The sequence below is a fragment of the Schistocerca gregaria genome, chromosome 10 (assembly GCF_023897955.1).
Source record: "Schistocerca gregaria isolate iqSchGreg1 chromosome 10, iqSchGreg1.2, whole genome shotgun sequence".
Lineage (NCBI taxonomy): Eukaryota > Metazoa > Arthropoda > Insecta > Orthoptera > Acrididae > Schistocerca > Schistocerca gregaria.
Window position 1 is genome coordinate 75,306,041 of NC_064929.1, and position 19,270 is coordinate 75,325,310.

At 35.8% G+C, this 19,270-nt stretch overlaps 1 protein-coding gene across 1 annotated transcript in view; it reads left to right on the forward strand.

The window, feature by feature from the left end:
- Nucleotides 1-4,063: 4,063 nt before the first annotated feature.
- Nucleotides 4,064-19,270, forward strand: part of LOC126293289 (intermembrane lipid transfer protein Vps13-like) — a 391,345-nt gene continuing 376,138 nt past the window's right edge. Inside the window, 5 exon segments of the mRNA XM_049986411.1 lie at nt 4,064-4,449; nt 4,580-4,666; nt 8,245-8,442; nt 10,136-10,359; nt 14,102-14,246. Coding sequence (XP_049842368.1) covers nt 4,350-4,449; nt 4,580-4,666; nt 8,245-8,442; nt 10,136-10,359; nt 14,102-14,246 — 754 coding nt within the window. The 5' untranslated portion in view covers nt 4,064-4,349.

Consider the following 19,270-nt stretch of genomic DNA (forward strand, 5'->3'; position numbering starts at 1 on the left):
ACTATTTCGCCGTATGCAACTTCCGTCCGATTTCGACGAAACAACTTGTGACTGTGAGCCATCAAAATTTGCAGAAACATAAAAGAAAATTAAATATGTATGGTCATGAAGTAGTGAGACATAGGTTCTATACTAAGTAATTAGTCAACACACAAGTTCCATTTAACTTTGAATTTATGGCAGTCGATATATAACGAACTTACATCTTTTAACATTTTCAGATACATGTCGCACAATATAGCTTTTAACATGAATCTACTGCTATGCAGTATGGCACTTTCACATTACACTAAAATAATATTTTTTAAGCAATAATAATACTGTGGTAAGACATGCATGCCTGACACAAATTACGAGAAACAGAAGAATGAGTAACTGTTCATCGAGAATATCTTGTACATCAAAAGAATGAGTAAAAATGTTTTTCTATTGTCCGCCTTTCGCGCTCCAGCTTTCAAAGTGAACAGCTCACTGTATCTCTGGCAGCGCTTTCAGAATAAGTCCACAGGAAATTATTTGCTAACTGTAGCTGTTTCCGAGCGACTGCTCTTTAGTGAATTATTTAAAATCGTAGGGCAATCACATAATGTTACAGAGGCCATTTCATGAAACAGTAGTTGGTTGCACCTGAACTCGTCATGTTTGCAACTAGCGCTGACTATCGGCAAATTACCAAAATATGCTATGGCGATATACATGAAAGAAACCTTCCAGACTTTCTCTTCAAAATGATATATGTATGATATCTGTACAATGTTTGGTTCTTGTGCAAAAATGGTTGATAGTGTTCCCAAACTTTATGTACACCTTTTATTTGATTTATTGTCAAATTTTGTAGTATCTGTTAACTGAACAGGAAAATTAATTTTCTCTTTTACAAAAATTTCATGTAACTCTAATCCAATATTTTTATATCTATTAACTTTTTCTGAATTTTAATCTACAGTGTATAACACAGATTTTATTGCCTACAGAAAACATTTTTGATCTGTTGTTTTTTACATTAATTACAGCTTTCTTGTCTGTAAATACTTTTGGTAAATCGATATAAGAAGCCCCATAAATTTAATTGTGTCTATCAACACTTAAATCTGAACTATCTGTATAAAATAAACACCAACCAGATTTTTTCCTTTGCAATTCTTCCATTTCAGTTAATAGTTTTTTGTTGATTTTTGATAACAATCTTCTAGATTAATTGTTCTTAATAGAACTTGAGTAGTTGTTTGAAAATTAAATTCTGGCATTTCATCTTGTCCTTTAAAATTACTTTTTCTTGTTCACTTTAATCACACTTCTTTGTATTAAAATTTTCATTAACTTTGTGATTATTTCTTGTTTAATTTGCTTTACAAATTCTTGTGTTTCAACAATATTATGATTTTTATGAATTCCATAAGTTATTATTATTGATTTGAAAAAAGAATCTTTTATATGAATACGTTTTGTTGATTTATAAAAATCGTCATCACTGGAAGATTAAAAGCTGGACAATTTTCTGGTAATTTTTTTGTTTAATTTCTTGACATTTACCTACTAGAAGCTTTTGAAAATACTTCTCATTTTCGATATTATTAATTTTATATTCATATCTATTTTTAAGATCGCTTAAATGTTGTTTAATAAGAGTAGAATAATTTTTTACATTTTTCGTTTTACATACTTGTATAGAAGTATGCCTCATTCAAAGAACGTTATTTAGAAGTTCATCTGTCACAATTTGAGAATACTGATGAACTTTGTTTTATATTGTGCTGTATGTCATGTGTATTATGTTAAGTAATTTCGTTCTTTCTATGTGTGTGGTGAAAAAGAGCTATATTTTAAACATTTCTTTACAGAATATATTTATTGTAATGATTTTGTATAATGGTAAATATTTACTTATTATTTTGAGCTACAAAATATACATATATGAAATGGTAAACTAAAAACGTGAATGTAAACATAAAATTACAGTTTAAAACATAAAACAAAAATAAGTAAAATAAATAGTTAGAATAATAATGAATGTTTAGATATTTTAACTGGGTATGTTCAAAATGTTGCAATAGCACAGTGTGTACAGCTTATTTTCCTTAAATGGAAGTTTAGAAACTGTCTTTATAATACATGAATGTATGTGGCATGAAAATTTGTTTAGTTTATGTTGTCTCAGAAATTTTCATTTTTCAAAAATAATTAGTGGTTATGGGATGTTTTGCAAAATTAATTAATGGTGATGGGACGTTTTGCAAATATCAGATTATTACAAAATTAGATTGTGCAGTTTTCAAGAGCATTAATCACATCTCAAGTTTTATAAAAAAAGCTTTTTTATAGATCATGATTTCGAAGACATTCCCTCTAAATTTCATGCTTTTTGGGTTATCAAATTACACAAAAACGAAAATATGTCTACTTCATTATTTTTCAATCTCTGCTACCCATCAAGTTTCATCACAATTGTTTAATTAAACCTGGGAGTGGTCCCTTTCTAAACAATATTATCATTAAATATAACTATGCTGACATGGCATTACTATTTTCTGTTGAAAATTGGTAATAGATAATTTCCCCCCAAAAAACTGGGCAGTGAAACTGCAAGACGCATGGCAGTGCAGGCACATAGCACATGCCATGTATGCTATGTAGGCAGACTGCCTCTGACATGTACTGAATTTACCATAGTTCTATGAGTGGCAGCATCAACACAGGTTCTTTGCACTTAATTCTTCTGACCAAGACGTTGTGCTTATTGACAGCCAAGTGCAACTACTCACTACTGCTTGCTTAGATGAGAAGCAATGACTGCTTAACGAAGACTGATTAATGTCTACGTTTTATAAACTTGTGTAGGAAACCATCAGTAAATTTTTAATGTACAGGTCCCGTATGTTCCAATGAAAGCTTATAAATAGAAACTACAAACAAGAGTTATACATGAACGGAATTGAATTTGTTTTAATACTATGTATTAAATTGACATTCTTTAAGGAGCATTTATGTTGGATTCTACTTTTATGGTCTTGTTTTTCGGTGCCCAACGTTCTCCCGTCATTTCTAGTACAACCTCAGATGATTGTTACAGAAACAACTTCACTTGAAATATATTTTCTGCCAGTAATCATATACATTTTGGGAAACAAAACAGTCACAACTAAAGTGGTTGTACAGCCTTTTTGAAGGAATGTGTTTTACAAATTGTAAAATACTGTATCTTGTATTGTTTAATAATCTTAAATGTCAATTGTTCTTAAAGAAAACAAAATATCCTTTTTATTTAAAAACGTGATCTCTAAAATGCATTATTAAATCCAACTACAGAAACTTGTTAATGAAGCAGAAATTTTGTGTGCATCTTATTGGATCTTCAGTGTTGCATAGTACTTAAATAATACATTTCTTTTGGCAGTTTTATTAAGGTATTATATCAAATATAAGTTATAAATAAATAATACAATTCATGTACGATCTATGTATTGTTTGTATATCTTGTATGAAAAGAAAAAAAATCGCATTTACGTTTAAAGTGTTGTCTAGGCAAGTAAATGATTTGCTGCGTTTGAACTTGTCTCGTTCTTAAATTTGATACAATTATAGCTACAATTCAACGCGTTCAGTGGTAAGAGGACATTTGTTGTTTCTATAACGAGTGTCCTATAAATAACGTAAAACGTCAGAAACTCTAATTTCCCTCTTTCATTATACAGCAACAAAGTTAGTAAAAAGCTGTAACACTACGTTAATGACTGACGGTGTAGCTGAACGGCTATATAACAGAGTTTCATATACGAAGAAATAATTCAATGAAAAAACTAAGTTTTTAGAGAAGAAGCATTAGTAATTTTATTGAAATTTAAGAGTTGCCGGAGTCACACGTAACAAAATCTTATTTGAACCACAAATTATTTTTTATAATTTATTTACCAATCAAGATGATTGATATAATGGGAGTTATATTTCGAAACCTGCTCTACATCAGATAACACAGTTCTTTCAAGCGGAACGAGGGTGATGCGTCGCCAGTGATTGCGTTGCAGAAAACCAGAGAGGTATCTATTCATTAGACGAGTGTTTAGCGTGGTTGGTTTGATTATCAGCTGTCATCTGTTAAGTACTACAGAGAGTGCCGTTGTCTGCGCTCAGAGCATGGTGATAAAATGTCTCACATTTGTAAATGATTCTTCTGTTACATAGTTTTTGCATGAGGAAAACTGACGTCACCGACAATTATAGAAGTGAGAGCAAGTTATGTATCACTCATTGGCGCAACGGCGTTGGTGGGCGTGGTGATATGAACTTTAGCGCTGTTCCAACCTACTTTTAGAAAATTAGTTTAGAAAGTGCTGTGTGGCTGCTCTGTGAAGATGGTTTTTGAAAGCGTTGTAGCAGATTTGTTAAATCGTTTCCTCGGAGACTACGTCGAAAACTTGGACCGATCACAGCTGCAAATTGGAATATTTGGAGGTGAGTAGCCGCATTGCGGTACGTCGCAAATGCGCTATTGCGTATCGCTGTTGTAAACAGACCTTTTCGGTAAGGTTATGTATTGCTTTTGTACTTGGTATACATGTCATTTAATATTGTTGTTTATCAGGTGATGTCGTCCTACAAGACTTAATTTTAAAACAAAGTGCGCTTGATGACTTAAACTTGCCGGTGAGAACTGTGTACGGGCATTTAGGTAAGTTACCTTTTCGTGGTTTTGTAAAATTATGTTGGTAATATTCTTTATCGCATTGTGTCATTTGCTCTGTTTTACCCCCGTCCTGTTAAGCTTCACTTAAAATATTGTACTAAACGTAATTATTCTGTTGTGCGTAAATGTAACTTAACTAAAATCTAAACATCATATAGCGTCACTACCCGAAGAGATTCGATAGGTAATCATTATAGTTTGTTTCTTTGTTTATTCATCTACCAATTACAAATACAACACAGTATAAAGAGTAAAAAAGTGAGAGTTCATTGACACACACACTCACACTTGTTTGTGCGTAATGATTTGTAGTTTTACCTTAAGGAGAATGGGATTTACGATTGTAATCTGGGGCATAAGATATCCTTCTACTATGCATTATGTTGTAAAAGGTAATTGTAGAATAAAAGTGGTATTTGATAAATAATTTGTTAAGATTGTATAACTATTGTGTGTTATCGAAATAAACCTTGATTGTATAGCATTTTGTGAGTCATGTTAGTGTCTACATTCTGTGTACCTCTTTAGAAGTCACTTGCATATACTACTGAACAACATGATTAAAGGATTAGTAATAATAAAACTGAGTTATTTCTGACAGCAAAACAGAATCATCTCACTATGATGAGAAATTTTTGGAAGTATATACTGAAAGAGCATGACAGTTAAATATTTCAAGAAAAAATTCAAAATAATCTAACAGTATTGATGGATTTTAGTTCTAGCACCAGGAGGTGGATATGGTAACCAAAAAGCGAAAGCCCCTCACTTCCCATTATACTGAACTGCAGGTAAAATTCCTAACATAGGAGGCTATGCTGAATTTCTTATGTGAAAAGTTTAAAAGCTTTTTAAATAGACAAAGTTCATTACTATTCTATATCTATATACTTCATATTTAGATATGTATTTTTTGACATAGCCTGGTCATGAATATATTTCTCCAAACGACAGACCATTTTGTTGATACTGCCACTGTAATCTGTTAGACTTTGCTCGTGGTACCACAACCGCACTCCTGCTTGCATGCTTCATCACTATCAAAGTGGAGACCTCGAAGGTTTTCTGTAAGTTTTGGAGAAAGACAAAAATCAGATGGAACGAAGTCGAAACTGTATGGAGGATGATTCATGACATTGTGTGTATTGTCCTGGATGAACTCTGAGTTCATGTTTTCAGAAACACTATTACGGTGTGCTGTTTTTCACACAGAGGCATTATATTGTTATTTATTGTTATGGGTTTTAAGATTCTATGGAGGCATCATTGATATTTGCCATGAATATTGATTTTTCCAAATAACATTTTTTTAGTCCTATTTTGTTTGCTTGTATCTGTGGTTCTCTTGTTTCTGTGGTTTTGTGATTTGTACTTCGCAGAGTGTCAGTAATTAATGCCATATTATATCCAAAAACTGAACAATATATGATTGAGTTTCTTTCTAGTTAAACACCCATAATATTGAAGTATTTTCACCATTCTCTCACTATCTTCTCTAATGTGCAGTTGAAAAGTAGAGGTGACAAACCATCTCCTTGTATCGCACCTGACTTTATTTCAAAATGTTTTGGCAGTTCCCCCATAAATTTTTCTGTGTTATGTGTGTTGAAGTTTATGTAGTTATTTCTGTTTTATTGTTCAGTCCAAATTCCTTTATGATGTTGATTAGTGCATTACTATAAATTGAGTGCTGGGCCTGTTTGAAATCTACAAAAGTTATCACATTTTCAAGTTTGCGATTTTCCTCATTTCTATTGTTGCTCTATACCAGATGTTCCAGTCCCAACTCCTGCTTGATACTAACCTAGCTGTGGGTTAAGCACTGTTTCAGTTTTCTTCGAAAGTACCCTGGACAAGATCGTATATACAACTGGTAGCAGGGAAATTCCTCTATAATTATTAGGATCTGTTTTCTTTTCATATATTAATGCTGAATTCCATTCTGGTGGTAAGTTATTTATTGTCTAAATTTCATTAATGATTTCTGTTAGACATAGAATAATGTTGCCACAAGAGTCTTTCTGTACTTCAGGAAATGTATTGTGTTCTCCTGATATTTTGTTATTTTTGTTTTCCGATTTTTCTCTATTGTTATCAAATTTGAATTTCATTGTATTTGGACTGTATTATGAAGATCAGCCTTCTTTTGGTTGATTGCAATTGCATAGCTCTTTGAAGTAGGCTGTGCAAGTATTCTGTAGTTCTCAATGTTATGAGCAGTCTTCATGTTTTTGGACCTTGAATGTATAAACTTGGTGGTCTGTACTTTTAAAACACTCTTTTAATGTTTTACAAAAGTCTGATATGTTCTGCTTAAAATATGACTAATTTGATTCAGGTTTCCTGGCTTCTGTAATATTCTACCTGTTCTTATAATTTTTATCTGCATCCCAGATGTTCAAAGCTTGTCGTCTCTTTATAATTAACACATCACAATTCATTTATTTTTAAGAGGAATAGTTTTCTTTTCCAGTCTGAATAATGTGTTTTTGAAGCTGTTCTCAACATTTAGGTATTCTTTGTATGAAATCAGTTTTTCTAGCTAAACTCTCCTTGCCATATTTTTTGGTTTAGTGTTGATGCTGTTTTCTAAATATTGGTGTAAATGTGAATTTATTTGTAGGTAGGTAGTGGCCCTCATCTAAACCAGAATTGTCTAATTTTACATTGCCTACCTCTATTGCAGTCTGTAGCAATTTGATCCCACAATGTTAAAATAAAGTAAGATGTAATTCTGTTTACTCTAGGCTTCATGTTAAAAAGGTTTTGACTTTGCCAATATAGACAGCAAACAGCATTGTGTGTATGGTGATGTACATGATTGCTTTGAACTATCATGCCAAAACAACCGCTGAGTAGTAAAAGTGTAGGAGTAGTGAAAATACATTTACACATGGGAAGTGATCTAGAAACAATCTATGTAATTAACAGTGGGTAGATTAGCACCTTGTAATTTGTTGTTAGTATTCTTTATAGATGAAGTCTACAGTGACTACTTCTGCTCACTACTTTGTAACTTCACTTGTTGCATAGTCCTTTATTGTGGGGTTTATGGAACATAATATGTGAATGAATAAATGAAGGAATAGTTATTGTGAAAATGTTATATTGATTGTCTCGAGTCATTTACAAGTACTGCGGAGCACGTGATATGGTGTAACATTCATTTCCATGTTCATTTATTTATATGTTCTATTTAATTTTTATGCAGTTGGGCACCCATTTGTAATGCAGGGTTACAGGGCAAATTTGAAAATACCTGCAAATTACTGAAAGAGCAAAAGGATGTAAAAATGAAACATAGAGCTAGGAGTTACATAAATGAAGACACAACAGTAATTACAAACGTGAGTTGAGTTTTCCGTGGCTGAAGTTTTTGATCACGTGGTTGGCATGGAGGAGGTTATTCTGTTTGAGATACATCATTATGTTTGAGCTCGGAGTATGTTCCAAGATTCTACAATAAACTGATGTCAAGGACTTCCGCTATCCATGACGATGATGATGATGATCAGTAATATGATCCAAAGATGAAACTGTGATTGATTTTACTATTGTTTCAGGGAAACTTGTGCTGAAAATCCCGTGGCGCAACTTGTATAGTGCTCCCGTAATAGCGAGCATTGAGAGGTTATTTCTGTTGGTTGTCCCCAATCAGGAAATAAAATATGATGCAGAAAAGGAAGAGAAGTGGAAGCAGGATGCGAAGCAGGCTGAGCTGCAGCGCATCGAGGAGGCCAAGAAGCTGGAGAGGGGGAAAGGTAAAAGGCTGAGCTCTGCCTGTGTTCAGTTTTTGGCGTATCGAAGGTGGTATCCAAAAATTGACAAAATATATTAAAATTAGATCTAATTGGCATAATCACCTTCGAAATAGACCCCTCAGGAGCAAATTCACGGATCACAACATTTCTGCCACTTATAAAGTGCATCCTGGAAGTCTACAGAAAACACGGATAATCCAGAATACACATACTTTTACTAGAAACTAATATTCACTGTTAGTATGAAACATTCTTTGTGTCAAATTTGAAACCTCATTGCATTAATGATTAAGTCATCTTGGATTTTGTGCAGAATGATGCCTTGACTCTGCTGATAACCCGAGAAGACTTAAGCATTGAAATTCACCTAGGAAGCTTGCACTCCCATACAACTCATTGTTATACTAATGCATTACTAATGAAAAGCTCTCCTTATCTAGAAAACACAGTGTGTTTTATATCACTTGCGTTCAGTTCATTTGTAATAAATATTCATTCAATTTTATCTGGTTCTGTTTTTCATTCACTTTTTTTCTGGCAGTACCTCTATTGTAGGAGTCAAAACATCAGTTAATGCAAATGAATGTTGTCATGTGTTCTTGAACAGATATAAGCATTTCCGTGCCTCGGCGTATGTGATAACTGGTTCCTTGCTCACTGTGTCACCATTCTCGTCTGCCACCGAAAATACTTATCAGCTCAAATTCTGGTCAATAAGCATTCCTATCTAATCATTCGATGTTTTCATCATCAGCGTCTTCATAATTTGAAATTGCTATTCTGAATGATAATATTCGTTATAAGTAAGTCTCCATCTACCTGTGTGTGTGTGTGTGTGTGTGTGTGTGTGTGTGTGTGTGTGTGTGTGTGTGTAGCCTGTTCAGGCAGAAGAGGATGGGGAGAATTTCCCATTGTGATGAATGATTCTTAGTTTCTATATCATATCTGTGAAGTCATCTATCACCAGTGACAACTTTTGGATCTTTTGACACAGCTGTTTAAATTCCTTACAGGCTTCCATATGTTGCTTATGATTGTATTGAAGGAGTCCTGAAATAAACTTCTCCGCAATCCTTCAGGTCTTCAATACTTCTGACAGAATACATTCACATATACCTTAACTAATTTCCTAGATGCTTGTCACAAAAACTGACAATGGACAGGAGAGCATTGTGCTGACCGCATGCTCCTCCACATCTGCATCCTGTGATGCCTGTCAGCTGAGGATGACATGGTGGTCGGTTGGTATCATTGGTACCGTTGAACCTTTGAAGACGTATTTGGACAGCGTTTATATTTATTATTTTCAAGGTGTTGCAGAAGCTCAGATGGTCTATCTACAATTTTTAGAGTCTGATCCTTCACTTTGTGAACAAATTCTGGTGTGATGCCTGCTGACCTGAATCTACATCGTCATCAGTCAATGTCCAACCGTTTTTGAGCACTTGTACTGTTTAGATAAATCTGTGACTTATCTAGAATGTTGTCTCCAACAGTTTCACCTGTGTGTGTGTGTGTGTGTGTGTGTGTGTGTGTGTGTGTGTGTGTGTGTGTGTGTGTCTCTGTGTGTGTGTGTGTGTGTGTGTGTGTGTGTGTGTGTGTGTGAGAGAGAGAGAGAGAGAGAGAGAGAGAGACTGCAATGCTCGATTAGAGATTTAATACTGATTTTTTTTTTCATCACACACTTGCACAGACAAGGAAAAGCTGCCGAGCACATTCACCGAGAAGCTGGCGGCACAGATCATAAAGAATGTGCAGGTGTACATCCACGACATCCACATACGGTACGAAGACAGATACACCTGCCCGCAGCGGCCGTTCTCGGTGGGTGTGACACTGCACAATCTATCGGTTCACAGCACCGACGACAAATGGAATGAGTGCATTGTGCAAGACGACTCGCCCATGTTCTACAAGGTCAGTCATACAACTTCTGAATAGTTATGTTATGTACTTTAATCTCGGTGGCAAAACTTGCACAAGGGATACACCTTTTTCATTTTATAAGTGCTATTCGTAAATTAACCTTTGATTGGCTGTTAAAAACAAACAAATGCTTTTAAGTTGTTGGAAGTTATGTGGTTGGAAAAGGAGACTTCAAAGGTCACATTGAGATAATGAGCTCTCTGTTTAATTTCTGAGTGTTATATAAGCAGTAAGTTATTGAAATGGACAGTGTTATTGCAGCTCCAGCTAGTTACAACATATGTTCTGCTATTTGCTTCCTGCAATCAAGAGTAGTCAGTGCTGCTGAGATTTGTCGCCAAATGTGTTGTATGTATGTGGGTGGTGCGTTGATAGACAGGCACAAAAAAATTCGATGCTGGTTGCACAGATGCGAATGTGCTAAAAAATTTGTGCACATAAGTTGTGGTTCACACTTTCCGAACTTCCTGAAAATGTGCCTGATATTTCCAGTTAACCATTTTGAACACTCACAGAGAGGTTTTGTGCACGGTACGTGCCAAAAATGTCTAACAGATGTTCACAAAACTGAAAGACTGGGTTCTCCTGTTACATTCGTGCAGTGCTACCTTAAGAGGGAGAGGAATATTTAAAAAGAATCATGACTGTGGATGAGGCGGGGGTGCAGCAACCGACGAACAGTCCAACAGTGCAACCATTTTCATTCTCCCTGTAGCACATCGAAAGGGTGCAAAAAGGGGCAGCACGTTTTTTATCATCACGTAATAGGGGAGAGAGTGTGGCAGATATGATATGAGAGTTAGGATGGAAGTCATTAAAGCAAAGACGTTTTTCGTCATGGCGAGATCTATTTACAAATGTACTTACGAAATTTCAGTCGCCAACTTACTCTTCCGAATGCGAAAATATTTTGTTGAGCCCAACCTACATAGGTAGGAATGATCTTCAAAATAAAATAAGAGAAATCAGAGCTCAGACAGAAAGGTTTAGGTGTTCGTTTCTCGCACGCGCTGTTCGGGAGTGGAATGGTAGGGAGATAGTATGATTGTGGTTCGATGAACCCTCTGACAAGCACTTAAATGTGAATTGCAGAGTAATGATGTAGATGTATGCATTTCATGCAAAAAAGATAATGATTGGCATGAGCCAAAGGATATGCTCACATCGTCATCAACCTCTCTTATTGTGATTCAGTAATTTTCCAGATATTTTTTTTTTTTTTTTTTTTTTTTTTGTAGTAATTGATGTATTATGGTATCTAGGGTGGTTGTCACCTTCAGTGTCTTCTCAAACCCCTATGAAATGTTTCTACCGCTCGTAAACTCACATTTTGAATGCAGTGCTGCACTTTATTCCATTTTTTAAGCAAAATTTAATGCAAATTCTTCGATCCATCATTTTTGGCAATATAAATTCACCGAGCACTTCGGTATAACCTTTTGTCTAAACTAAATATTCAAAACAGCTGAAAATGCAGTCATCAGGAATGTGTGTACGTACTGGAGGAAACAATTGAAAGCCTGATGTATAATGACTGCGAAATTAAAAGCATTCCTGTTACTTTTTGATGGCATTTTGTACGTAGCAATAAGGAAAATTATTCATTTCGTAATCATCCTGTGTCATTTGTTCTGGACTGACCTTTTCTGTAAGTCTCTCAAAACAATCTGCGATGTCACTGTTTTCTCGTGCATTACTCTTGTGATTCCGAAGAACTGTAATTATCATTTTATGGTATGACAGTGTCTGCTTTAATGTTTGGATGCAGCATGTGAACCAAAAACAAAACATCTCAGAAAATGTCACAAGAATATGAAGACAAAATAATATTTTTCCATTGCTTTATTATTAAAAATTGAAAGAAAACCAGGGTGGAACTAAGCCAAATAACGAATATGGGCAAAAGTCCTCTGACATTTGATGTGCCGAATAACAGAACTGTTGCCATGGAAGGTGCTAAAACTGTAACTATAAAAACAAGTGGTCATGAAAAATGCTCTACACTGTCGTCCTTTCTTGTTGTGCTAACAGTACTAAACTTAATCCACTGATCATTTTCAGGCGCAAAACAATGCCAAAATTTTCTAAAATACAGCTAGGTGGTGGTGGTCACGTACATGACAAGGGTTGGATGGCTCAGGCTGGTATGAAATTATGGATTAACAGGGTGTGGGAGAGAAGGAAACGTGCTTTATTGAAGAAGACTTCTCATCTTGTGCTAGGTCAGTTTAGTAGTCATTAGAAAAATTCTGCGAAACCTATTGAGGTCTCGATAAATAAACCATTTAAAGTGTATATGAGAGGAATGGAACAAATAGGGGATGGGTGGAACCCAACATGAACTCACAGCAGAGAGATCTTCAAAACAGCCTATAGGCAAACAAGTGTGTCAGTGTATAAAATACTTTTGATGTGGAGTGAGAGAAGACATTATTGTTAAATCTTTAAAGAAGTGTGGCGTAAGTAACTCTCTTGATGGCTGTGATGACCATCTTATATATGAAGAGGACAATGATGACGATGACGACGACATCAAAGATGAAGAAGAAGCAGAAGAAGAAAGTTCAGATAATGATTTTGAGAGAAGTCAGTTTGGTTTTATAAACTAAGAATTTTTTTTAGCTTGGCTTTGCAGTCCAATAATAAAAATGGTTAAAATGTTATTTGTTAAAGTGCTTAAATGTTAAGGTGTGTCTTATAGTTTGTAAAATACAGTATGTCATTCCTTATAATTCTTTTTGCTTAGGCTGATGGGTAATTTTTCCATTACATAATAACCAATTCTGTGTCAATGTTTCCAGTAAGTACATGTTGTATTTCAAAGAATATTTAATAATCAATGTAATGGCTCACTAATGCCACCTGTTGGCCAAGCGTGTAAACTGCCCATCATCGTTTCTGCTGCAAGCTCATTCAGTCTTTCCTGATGGGTGATAACCATAATGGCTCCACAGACAAACTCGCTACCACTACGGGGCACACTGTTAATGCGATGTACTTTTTAATTACTATGTTTTATGTATTCGACAAGTCAGTGTGGCACCTGTGTTTTATAACTGGAGGGTGCTGTCATTATGGTTGTATGATTCATGCACAGTAATATTATTTCCAGGAGGTATGTAGGAGATTGTGACCTGGTTATAACGTGATAGTTTCAAGTTGTGTACTGGTTTACAATTATTCAGATTATCATAGTAATGTTATTGTCGTATGTTGTAGACCTGAAGACGAAACTAGACATGTCAAAAGTGGTCATTGAGGAAATGATAATTGTTAAACACATGATCTTTGGAGCAAAAATTCTTATTTAACCTAAATTACTGTCTGAATGTGATTAATTTGGAAAATATATCAGGTAGAGTAATTTTGCAATCCTGAAGTTTACCTTAGAGCTACAGTTACCTAGTAAGCTTATTTACCTAGTGAGGTAATTGTAGGCAGAAAATAAATTCCAGAGTGAAAGAAACATGACATTTATTTTAGGAGTTTGAATCGGAAAACATTATCGCATACTAGACTACTCCAGCAGCTTCAAGTAACAGTTATAATGTGTGCTCACTGACAGAAAGCTATTGCAAATATTAAAGAATCTGATATGTTTTTAACTGCTTTCGTAATTTTGTAATAAAAAATAAATATGCCTCTTGAAAAGCAAGTTTCAGTAAACAAATTTTCTCATGTTTATTTCCTTGTATCATTTTCACAGTAGGCTCCATAAACCTTTTTATCTCAGGTGCTTGTGCTGGAGTGTCTGGCTGTGTACTGGAACTGCAAGACCAGATCCTTCCCAGATAGTGCGGGTGACCACAAAGCGCTGCTGACGGAGTTCCAGGATAGCATCTGCTCGAAGGAAAAGGCTCCACGGGGCTTCAGTTACAGTAAGTTTATGTGCCACAATGTTCAGGTCTGTAATATGCTTGCTGCCTCTGTTTTTGCTCCCTTTGCTAAAGTGTGCGTCATTTATGTTGGCGGCCGAGTTTAGGTTCATTCTACGCATCTGACGTCAAAAAACACAGTCGGCCAATGAACAGAGATTGACGTTGCCAGATCTCAACTGGAGAGCAGAGCATGGACGAGTGTCTTCAGTTTTTAGAAACATTCAGTCATAAATAAAGTAATAGAACAAAAGCAATGTCTTGATAGCAGACTGTTTATAGAAAGTTTGGAAAAAGCATTCTTTATACCAATTGCTTCATATTCTATTAATTAATTAAACCAAACAACCAATAAGACTCCTAATTCAGGCGATAGCAAGGAAAGGTTTTTGTATAAATTTCACGAACTGCTTTTTGGTAATAAAGAACAGCGGTAATTTTTTATTTCCTATTGTACTTTGACGAAGTGTGAGTAATTCGTAGTCATAACAACAGTGTTTGTCAGAATTTTCCGTGACCTGTTAGAGCCCTTATGGAGTTACATTGCTGGACAAGCTGCATTAGCGTAACTGTTACGGCGTTGGGTTAATAAGCGAAAGGTGAAGAGTTCAAACCTCGTGGATTGCTTAATGTTTTCTTTATTTAAAAACAATATCGAAGTGTCTTACTTCACGAATTTTATTCGTTTGAATGCAATTTTAGTTTGAAATTTCTAGTGCTTTGTCTCTTCATTAACGCTTTCGCTGCTGCAGACACGTGCTCCCCGCATTCCGCGCTGTCCGTGGTGTTGTCATCACTGCACTGCTCGCCTGTGTAGACACATGGTGTTCTGACTGCTGTGACACACTTATCACTAGATTTCACAAAAACTATTTGGCCCAAAAATTTAATTTTTACACATCTTCTTGACTGATACCTTCCCCCCATAAATGACTTAATTTTGTTTCGACATTCAACGCAGTTATTGTGCAGCATTAAATGTAGTAAACCATTGCACAAAATTTTGAAGAGTTTGCAGAGGTAAAAGTCCATAGCGTATACTTTTCGTATGGTCAACTTTAGTTGCCACAATGTTGAGAATGAAATGTGAAAAAGATACCTAACTTTCATATAAAATTTACTGTATAAAAATATCTCATTTAAGTACCACATAGGTGTCATTTGTAATATTTAGAAATATTCTGTCTTTCGCGACTGTAATAAAAGTTTCATTTATACCGGGCGCATTTGGCTTTATTTTAAAGCACTTCATTCAATGAAAATCGAAACAAAATTGTCACTTACGGGGGGAAGGTATCAGTCTAGAAGATGTGTAAAAATCTAATTTTTGGGCCTAATAGTTTTTGTGAAATCGAATGATAGGAGTGTCAAAGCAGTCGGAACACTATGTGTCGGCACAGGCAAACAGTGCAGTCTCAAAATCGCGCAGAGTGCGGAATGCAGGGAGCATGTCTCTGTAGCAGCGGAAGGATTTAATGCGGCCGTGGTGGCTTTACTTCATGAACTGCGCGCTCCCCCCCTAAACGTAAGTTTGCCAACTATACTATACTATGGCGCTGCTTCTCTTTGGCACGTGCGTCGTGTGCAACTGGCAACACAGTGATCTCCCATGTCTGAGCAGGCATGTGCGAACCGCCAAGATAAAAGAATTCAACTATAGTGGTTCTGTTGCCTGAATTCTTTTCTATGGGAGGAGTGACATTTTACTAGTACCACATTTAAAATAATGGAAGGAATACTTTGTATGTGATGTAGTCAGTAATGAGACTTCAGAGAAACCAAATTGTCTTTCTGTTTGTGTGAATAAGGGGTTTACAGGAAAAAAGAACTGCATTCATTCACAACAGATTTCTTGTGCGGGGTTTTCTGTGCCACCTTGTTCCATTAAATGCAATGTGATGAATTTGCCGAGAATGTTTTATTGTAGGACTTACTGCTAGCAAAGGTCACAAATGATGCAGATCAAAAAGTTAGTAAGAATTTTTTGCACATAAATTTCTACTGTTTCTCCAGGCAGTTGCCATTATTTCCAAGACATTCTTGACACTGTGTGATGAGCGCTTTAAACTAGTTGCGTAGAATTGGTCTTTTAGTGAATAAATAATTAAAGTTTCAACCATTTCACTCTCTCATTGCTGAACTATGAGCCACGTACTAAAGTATTAGGAAGAGGTGATAGTACCCGAGATGTGGTCAGAGTTCAGGGGGAAGGTGATGGAGAAGTAGCCTCTCGGTTCCAAATCATCTGAACAAAATATCTTTGAGTCCTTCAGTGCCCTATCAAGGTGATCTTCCTAAATTATGTCTCCCATCTCATCATCATCATCATCATCATCTGCTTCCTTCTCATTGACCATAATATTGTCTTAAAGTTTGTATTCCCTGTTTAGATACCTATCTTTCACATGATTGTAAGGCCTTGCATTTATACTCTAGTCTCTCTTCTTTGCAATTTTGCACTTTCTTTCGATATGTTCTAGCTGCCTGTATCCCCTTTTGTTGCTTCATTTATTGCATTTTTTAAATATGTTTTCCCCTTTTGTTGATTAAATTTTGTATCCCAGGAGTTATAGATGACTTTTTAACTGCACTTTTTTATTTTGTCTGATTGATCCTCTATGGCCTTCGCTGTTTCATATCTCATCCCCTTTGTCTTTTATTGTATTTTTTAACATGTTCATTCATTGTAGTGAAATAGTGAAGACTGTAGAGGATCATCAAGGCCAGTGGTAGGTACCATGGTCTAAGTGTACTGGATGTTCCACATCTATTAGGAGTTTCAAAAATTTTTCATTTCTTTTTCATAAAATTTTGACTTAAGAATTGTTGTTGTTGTTGTTGTTGTTTTATGTTTTAACTTAGTATAACCCTGTGGTACAAAATTTTATAAAGTATGGTTACTTTCCTATTACATAAATCACCTTTACCGTGGAAGCTGTGGGCAGTTAGAAAATTTTATCACTAACAGAGATACAAAAGTGAATGGTATGTAAAAAAAAAGGTTGACTATCCCTGTGACAATATTGTGAAAAGGAAAGTTGCTACTCAGTGTATAGAGGAAATGCTGAGTCACAGATAGGCACAACAAAAGGAGACTGTCACAAATAATAGCTTTCAGCCAGTAAAGCCTTCGTCAGAATTAGATGGCAAAAACACACACACACACACACACACACACACACACACACACACACACAACTGCAGTCTCGGGCAACTGTTACCACAGTTGCCTGAGACTGCAGTTGTGTGTGTGTGTGTGTGTGTGTGTGTGTTTTTGCCATCTAATTCTGACGAAGGCTTTACTGGCTGAAAGCTATTATTTGTGACAGTTTTCATTTGTTGTGCTTATCTGCAACTCAGCATTTGTGCTACATGGTGAGTAGCAACTTTCCTTTTCACGATATTGTTACTCTCCATCCTGGATTTTCCATTGCTTGGCTATTCCTGTTCTAGACAAAAAACAAGCTGCAGTAGAAGTTTTTTGATAACTCGCAAGACAAAAAATTTGTGATGGAGGACTGTATAGGATATGAAGTGTATGTTGAACACCCACCAAGACACAAGTAATTTTTAAATAACTTGTATAATTGTAAGGTTCAAATTAATGACGATGTAAATAAAACAGAAAGAAACTTCCACATGGGAAAAATATATTAAAAACAAAGATTCCAAGACTTACCAAGCGGGAAAGCGCCGGCAGACAGGCACATGAACAAAACACACAAACACACACACAGAATTACGAGCTTTCGCAACTGGCAGTTGCTTCGTCAGGAAAGAGGGAAGGAGAGGGAAAAATGAAAGGATGTGGGTTTTAAGGGAGAGGGTAAGGAGTCATTCCAATCCCGGGAGCGGAAAGACTTCCCTTAGGGGAAAAAAAGGACAGGTGTACACTCGCACACACACACACATATCCATCCGCACATACACAGACACATACACAGACACAAGCAGACTTCCCCTAAGGGAAGTCTTTCCGCTCCCGGGATTGGAATGACTCCTTACCCTCTCCCTTAAAACCCACATCCTTTCATTTTTCCCTCTCCTTCCCTCTTTCCTGACGAAGCAACTGCCAGTTGCGAAAGCTCGTAATTCTGTGTGTGTGTTTGTGTGTTTTGTTCATGTGCCTGTCTGCCGGCGCTTTCCCGCTTGGTAAGTCTTGGAATCTTTGTTTTTAATATATTGTATAATTGTAAGATATATTTGGAAAACTAATTGTGTCCTTGGAACATTTCTAGGGGCTGATATGGATTCTGGTTATAATTTTTAGGTTGTGAGTGTCAGATAAAAAATAAAAGAAATTACATACAGATGGGCAATAAAAATTCTTGGACTTCAGCAAACTGGAAGAAGCAGAGGTTGTTCAGTGTTTCAAATGAAGTGTTGGGGAACAATTGGTTGAAATGGGGAAAGAAATACAGTAGCAGAGAAGTTCAATCATATTTTGAATTTTCTTAAACACGGCTGCAGCAATGGCATAAGGGATTGTTCGTACAATTGAGTGAAGTGTACACTCGCACAGTAGTGTGGCCATTACCCCAATGTGGGTGAGACTGCCGATGTCTGCAGTGCTTACAATATAGCTGCTTCTCTTGGGGTTGGGTGTGCTCCTGCATTGACAGTGGAATCGCTGCACACTACTTGTCGTCTTACTTTAATTTTAATGATATGACAACAATGTGAGAGGCAGAAATGTAGCACAGTTTAACAACACTTCATAGCTGATAAGTAGAGATTCAAAACAGTCACTTTTAGGAAAGACACTGAAACGAGTGAGCTGTATCATGTGTGGTTCAGTCACTTGCCACTGTATTACTGTTAATATATGAGTATACGATAATTAGTGGGGGATGAAATTTTCGTAGCACACCGTACTCTGAAATTTTAAAAATAGAGCTTGTGTGTAAAAGAAAGCTTTCTCAGCAAAGCTAACTACACATTTGATGTAATTGAAATGTAAATTACCATTGATAATAGTTTGTAGCTTGAAACTAAGTTGCAAATAGGAAGAAATATGAAATTAATTG